Source organism: Oncorhynchus gorbuscha, linkage group LG20 (genome assembly GCF_021184085.1).
Source record: "Oncorhynchus gorbuscha isolate QuinsamMale2020 ecotype Even-year linkage group LG20, OgorEven_v1.0, whole genome shotgun sequence".
In the NCBI taxonomy this organism is placed as follows: domain Eukaryota; kingdom Metazoa; phylum Chordata; class Actinopteri; order Salmoniformes; family Salmonidae; genus Oncorhynchus; species Oncorhynchus gorbuscha.
The window spans coordinates 30,389,304-30,396,878 of record NC_060192.1 but is presented as its reverse complement, the minus strand read 5'-3'; the positions used below and the strand labels follow the sequence as shown (position 1 = coordinate 30,396,878).

Genomic DNA, 7,575 nt, shown 5'->3' with positions numbered 1-7,575 from the left:
CTATTTGTTTCAAGTGTATTAGTCTATCTATAAATCTCTTTGCCAAAATTCGTCATCAGCAAGGCTATTTTCTTGCCTGTCGAAATTCTCAGCCCCCCCTTCCATCTTGGGACTGCAAGAAAATGGCCTTATCGAAATCCCCCCCGCCCTTCTAATTTCCTTAATTTTGTGGTTGTTTTTTAAAAACTATTTTTTATTCACAATAGCTATTTAATTGTTTAATATTGCATTATTGAGAGGTTAACCTGCTAGTAAGCATTTCATTGCACTGTGTACCTACATGTGCACTGAGCATACAAAACATTAAGAACACCTGCTCTTTCCATGACATAGAAAGACCAGATGAAAGCCATGATCCCTTGTTGATGTCACCTGTTAAATCCACTCCATTCCGTGTAGATGAAGGGGATGAGACAGGTTAAAGAAGGATTTTTAAGCCTTGGGTCAATTGAGACATGGATTGTGTATGTGTGCCATTCAGAGGGCGAATGGGAAAGACAAAAAATGAAAGTGCCATTGAATGAGGTATGGTAGTAGATGCCAGGAGCACCAGTTTGTGTCAAGAACTGCAAAGCTACTGGGTTTTTCACGCTCAAAAGTTTCCTGTGTGTATCAAGAATGATCCACCACCCAAAGGACATCCAGCTAACTTAACACAACCGTGGGAAACATTGGAGTCAACATGGGCCAGCATCCCTGTGGAATGCTTTATACACCTTGTAGAATCCAGGCCCCAATGAATTGAAGCTGTTCTGAGGGCAAAAAAAGGATGCAACTCAATATTAGGAAGGTGTTCCTATTGTTTGGTATACTCCTCCATATTATCATGTGTGTATGACAAATAAACAAAGTTGAACTGAGAAGGAAAGGAGAAGGTTAGCCAGAAAGGCAGGGGAAAGATGGTCAGCTTTGTGGTGAGATTGTAGGTGAACACATTGAAAATACATAGGCACTTAAATGATGTGTCCTCAAATGTTATGTAATCTAAAAGTCTCATATTAGCTGGTAGAACTGATGAAATTAATCATAGATGTCTTATAACCTATTCCATTCTACAGGTAATTGGTTTTGGCTCATGTCTCTTTATATTCATATATTTACAGTACCAGTCAAAAGTTTGAACACACCTTCTCATTCAAGGGGTTTTCTTTATTTTCTGCTATTTATCTACATTGTATAATAATAGTGAAGACATCAAAACTATGAAATAACACATATGGAATCATGTGGTAACCAAAAAAGTGTTAAACAAATGAAAATATATTTTATTGCATTTCAATTAACAGGTGTGCCATGTTAAAAGTTAATTTGTGGAATTTATTTCCTTAATGCGTTTGAGCCAATTAGTCATGTTGTGACAAGGTATGGGTGGTATACAGAAGATACAGTAGCCCTATTTGGTGAAAGACCAAGTCCATATTATGGCAAGAACAGCTCAAATAAGCAAAGCAAAATGACAGTCCATCATTACTTTAAGACATGAAGGTCAGTCAATGCAGAAAATCTCAAGAACTTTGAGTGCAGCGGATAAATTCATTAGAGTTACCAGCCTCAGAAATTACAGCCCAAATAAATGCTTCACAGAGTTCAAGTAACAGACACATCTCAACACCAACTGTTCAAAGGAGACTGCATGAATCAGGCCTTCATGGTCAAATTGCTGCAAAGAAACCACTACTAAAGGACACCAATAATAATAAGAGACTTGCTTGGGCCAAGAAACACGAGCAATGGACATTAGACTGGTGTAAATCTGTCCTTTGGTCTAATAAGACCAAATGTGATTTTTTTTGTGAGACGCAGAGTAGGTGAACGGATGATCTCCGCAAGTGTGGTTCCCTCCATGAAGCATGGAGGAGGTGATGTGATGGTGTGGGGGTGCTTTGCAGGTGACACTGTCTGTGATTTATTTAGAATTCAAGGCACACTTAACCAGCATGGCTACCACAGCGTTCTGCAGCAATATGCCATACCATTTGGTTTGCGCTTAGTGGGACTTTCATTTGTTTTTCAAAAGGAAAATGACCCAACACATCTCCAGGCTGTGTAAGGGCTATTTGACCAAGAAGGAGAGTGATGGAGTGCTGCATCGGATGACCTGGCCTCCACAATCACCCGATCTCAACACAATTGAGATGGTTTGGAATGAGTTGGACTGCAGAGTGAAGGAAAAGCATCCAAGAAGTGCTCAGCATATGTGGGAACTCCTTGAAGACTGTTGGAAAAGCATTCCAGGTAAAGCTGTTTGAGAGAATGCAAGGAGTGTGCAAAGCTGTCAAGGCAAAGGGTGGCTACTTTGAAGAATCTAAAATCTATTTTGATATGTTTAACACTTTTTTGCTTACTACATGATTCCATATGTGTTATTTTATAGTTCACTATTATTCTACAATAAAGAAAAAACCTTGAATGAGTAGGTGTCCAAACTTTTGACTGGTACTGTATATTATACACTGGGTATACAAAACATTGAGAATACCTGCTCTTTCAAATCAAATTTTACTGGTCACTTACACATGGTTAGCAGATGTTATGTTTCTAGTTCCAACAGTGCAGCAGTATCTAACAGGTAATTTCTAACAATTCCACAACAAAAACCTAATATCTAACAAATTTCACAACAAAACCTAATACACACAATCTAGTAAAGGAATGGAATGAGAATAAATACATATAAAATATATGGATGAGCAGTGACAGAGTGGCTAAGATGCAGTAGATAGTCTCAATCTGATGAGTTTGGGGGGCACTATGGTGTTGAATGCTGAGCTGTAGTCAATGAACAGCATTCTCACGTAGGTATTCCTCTTGTCCAGATAGGATAGGGCAGTGTGCAGTGTGATGGCGATTGCATCGTCTGTGGACCTCTTTCCACGACGTAGACTGACCAGGTGAATCCAGGTGAAAGCTATGATCCCTTATTGATGTCACTTGTTAAATTCATTTCAATCAATGTAGGTGAAGGTGAGGAGACAGGTTAAAGGAGGACGGGCTCATTTAATGGCTGGAACGGTATTAATGGAAGGCTATCAAACATTATATATATGGAAACCACGTTTGACTCCATTCCATTGATGCCATTCCAGCCATTACAATGAGCCGGTCTTCCTATAGCTCCTCCTCTGGTGGGCACCTACATCCAGGACTTCCTTCCCAGCGGTGCCTGTGTCCTCCAATGAGCTTTCAGCGACACATACTATAGTAGGGATCAGAACCTGAGAAAGTGGTATTTCATTATAGTTATCCGACCTGTTCCTCATGGAGGTTAATTTATTTTGGTATATTACATACCCCAGGAAGACTGTGACTGACATAGACAGGGAGACACTCCCTATGAGGGAGAACACATCACAAGATAACACTATTTTGAATACCAACTTCCTTTGATATGGCAGATTGTTATGTAATGCACTGTTTCAAAATTCCAGTCCTTACGCAACCCCAACAGTCCTAATTTTTATTGTAACCCTGGACAAGCACACCTGATTCAACTGGTCAACTAATCAACAAGCCCTAAATGAGTTGAACGTGGTTTGTCCCAGGCAACAACAAAATGTGTTCTGTTGAGGGTCCTGGAGGACATGGCTATATGTATTACAGCAATGTTTGCCAGGTTTCCAGGCTTGTTGTTCACAGCAGGTAGATATTTGTTACTAAATAGATGGTAAATTGTGATTCTATGTCATAGTGAGCGATTTTCGTAATACTAGTGGTAGTGAAATTAGTTATTAATTATACATTTGTGACAGGTACTGTATGGATCTTTGAAATGGATAGAGAATAGTGTCAACCTTGTACACGGTTGTTGTGAATTACAAAGGTGTAGCGGCTACAATGGGCAAGAAGAACTACATAAAACCTGAGCAAAATATGACATTTTATTCTATTTTATTCCAAAAACAACAACCTCTGCATTTAAAATAAGAACCAATTGTTTATAACAATGTAACTTATCATTGACAATACAGTGTATTATGTATTATCAATCCATTTGATGTACAAAATCAAAAGGTATGGGCCCTCACTCCTCAAACAGGACATCCTGGACAATGCTTTCATCACAGGAAAAATGACCGTTTCCAGACAGACAGTATGGTATACAGTAGTTAATACTGTTCTCACATTGTGAAATATGCATATATTATATATAACCAGAGAACGTCAGGCAAAAAAGTGAAAACGCATGTTGTTGACATCTTTCAGTGGCCAAAAGATATGAGAGTGAGATTTTCCACTGCAAAAACAAAGGAAGCTTATTGGCAAAGAATGATGTGGTCCAATGACAAGGGGACAAGACATCCTTAGAGATGTCCAAAAATGTTGTCAGAGTACTCAAAAAAAGAGCAAGCATTCAACAAATGTATTGCAAATAGCAACGCTTTAATAAAGGAGGGGTTTTGCAGACTAATGTCTAGCTAGCTATAGGTGATGCACGTCATTCACATTCATGTTGTTTCACAAACGTGTGGTCTCAGAACGGATTTGATAGCGCTTCCCGAATGCAACACAGACGTCTGGATATCTGGTGGGGCAAACATTTATGAATTCCAATGGATGCTTCTGTAAAGAGGTAAGTAAAAATATTGTTTTGCAAACACACGGTAAGTGCAATTTCACACATGATCATGCTTTTTACCGGGCACACAAGTCAATAAAAAGACAACACTAATCATGCATAAAGACTTGTGTCTCTGAAATCAAATTCCTTCAAATTGGATATCAGCAATGTGACCTTGAGAAAAGCTGCGCTTGATGACTTTGGTGCAAAATGTTCCTGTACGGACTGAGAGGACAGTGTCCACTGCCACAATGAAGACACTCTTGGTAGACAAGTTGTGATACTGTTGAACCCAACCCCCATCCCTCATCAAGATGTAGACAAACATTACAGACGAACAGCCCATCACATCTCCAAACACAATAACCCCACCACAGACACAGCTATAACAACCCATGGCATCTCCATGGGCCATCACTTACAGAGAACACATCAAAAACACGTGAGGTTATATACAGAGGACAGCAGAACGGTCAGAATTGGTCTATGGGACTGCACAAACTTGCATGAAACCATTTAACTGACACAGAGGACATTGAGACTGAACTACAACGTTTCTAATAACATCTACACAATGTGGGCTGGTCACAGATCAGAATGCAGTAGTCCGACAGGCCAATGATTAGCAGAATGAGAGGCTCTAATAGCAATCTAACAGACGACGAACATGTATTGAGACACGTTACGACACTTGACTACTCATTGCTGAATACACGCTACCGGATTGCCTGGATGACTTCAGTGACCTCATTGACCTCGGAGGACCCAGGAGCTGGGAGGCCTCGTGGAGGATCACTACCCTGTTTAACTCACGGGGAAGGCATGGACATAGAGAAACACAATCAATAGAAAACAAAGCTTTCCCCAGCCCCTTCGACTGTACATCCCAGCAAGGGTTTTAGTTTTGTGCAGTAGAACGCTCACCCCTCCAGGGTTTGTGCTATATATGCTGTCTGTCACCATTAGTTCTTTTGGGAGTTTGACAGACATGACCCTTGATCACATTTACAGATCCCTGTACTTCCTCCTCACTTGTCCCCTGCCTTCTGCTAAAGTTCCGGACAGCTAGGCTCTCTCTGGGGCTGGAGTTAGCAACGGTATGTCAGACAGTTGCTGATTCACTAGAGCGAGTGTCAGTTTCACTGTCTCAGGACGCAGTCTCAGAAAGAGCTCCTCAACAACATTCCCCAGTGGTTGGTGAGGAGCTACACTACAATAACTGCCACTCAGAAACACAACCACTCAGTAGGCCTCAACCTGGAGCAGTACAGTTAGCTGGAGAAGAAAAACAAAGAACGCACTCTCCCAACGTTTACTCACAGACAGGGCAAGACTGGTAGGACCATTACAAGAACAGCACATCTATCTATAAAACGCAACCAGTTTCAAAGAGCAGAATCTGTTGTAGCAGCTCAAGAAACATGGATCATATAAAACAACCTCAAGCAGAGCGAACAATGGACCGGACAGCAGAGGCAGAATGTGTTATGACGTTACATATGAAATGATGAGTGGGGCTTCTTCATTGCTTTCATAGGAGTAATACTTTCAGTTTGTGGATGTATGTAGACATGTGAACCAGCAGTGGCCAGTCAATGCCATGCAGACCACAGCTTTCACAGGAACCTATGAAAACAATACACAATAGCCTTTGTACATTTAGATGTCTGAGTGCTACCTAACCCTCAGACAGATACACAGTACATACACACAACATGTGTCTCCAAGCCATTTATCCAAGGTCTTACTACAACTGGCTGTGGAATCTGCAGTTAACAACAAAATGGAATGAATACTGATGGTGGTGTACATTGATTTAAATACACACAAAAAAAGGACACACTTATCCATGTTACAACGATGGCAACAGCAACTCTGACAGGAAGTTGGAGAGGAAAGACATAGCGGTACTGTAGTGGTTTGTATGAGATGCTAAGAGGACAATGAGCATGTAGACATTGATTAAAGTGCGTGCAAACTCTTAGAGAAAGAGATAGACACCGGTGGATGGGGGCTGGCAGTTGTCTGGAATTCACTACAAAGGGCCAAGCTCCAAACTGGAATACAGCAGTCATCATACCAGGGGTTCAACAGACAGAACATTACCCATTCAAATGATCAAATCAAATACAGAATGAATGTGAGCTGTGACTTTTCAAAAGACTTAGATGGGACTATCAGTCATGATACACAATGTGACAGAGGTTCTATTCCACAGAGGCCACTGAAAGAGCACGGACACCAACACATCTCCAGTCTGTCTCCACCCCGATCTTCTGCTCCTCTATCTTGCATTGTATTTGGTTCTGGATTGGTTTGTTTTGTCTCTCTGCTTTGCTGTCATGGTCAAATACTCCCGGTCCTACATGAAGTGCATCTGCATAGGAAAATAAGCCTGTTACGGTTTAATAACAGATCATTCAGTGTAAGAAACAAAACAGTACGGTAACACTACAAAAAGGTAATATAGTAACAAGATCTTACATTATTCCAGAACCTACTGGCAAACCAACACTAATTGGCATTGACAAATGAAGTATTAAACAGTAAGTGATACATTCTAAAAGGAGCAGAGACAGGATTAGAAGTATGATTATGATTAACCTACTTAGGCCTCTTAGCTGATGCCTTGAATCATAATTCACATAACAGAAGTAGTTAGGGAGAGGACAGTGAGGAGTGGAGAGAGGACAGTGAGGAGAGGAGAGAGGACAGTGAGGAGGAGAGAGGACAGTGAGGAGAGAGGACAGTGAGGAGAGGAGAGAGGACAGTGAGGAGTGGAGAGAGGACAGTGAGGAGATGAGAGAGGACAGTGAGGAGATGAGAGAGGACAGTGAGGAGATGGAGAGAGGACAATGAGGAGATGAGAGAGGACAGTGAGGAGAGGAGAGGAGTGAGGAGAGGAGAGAGGACAGTGAGGAGAGGAGAGAGGACAGTGAGGAGAGGAGAGAGGACAGTGAGGAGAGGAGAGAGGACAGTGAGGAGAGGAGAGAGGACAGTGAGGAGAGGAGAGAGGA

The 7,575-nt window shown here is 41.3% G+C and overlaps 1 protein-coding gene across 6 annotated transcripts in view; it reads right to left on the bottom strand.

Annotated features, from left to right (window-relative positions):
* Nucleotides 1–3,864: 3,864 nt before the first annotated feature.
* LOC124006844 (phosphatidylinositol-binding clathrin assembly protein-like) overlaps nt 3,865–7,575 on the bottom strand; it is a 29,806-nt gene continuing 26,095 nt past the window's right edge. For 5 of the 6 annotated variants that reach the window (XM_046317037.1, XM_046317040.1, XM_046317036.1 and 2 more), the window contains one exon: nt 3,865–6,953. In XM_046317037.1, coding sequence (XP_046172993.1) covers nt 6,921–6,953 — 33 coding nt within the window. In that variant the 3' untranslated portion in view covers nt 3,865–6,920. The remainder of the gene's footprint in view (nt 6,954–7,575) is intronic. The other variant, XM_046317038.1, reaches the window with a different exon arrangement.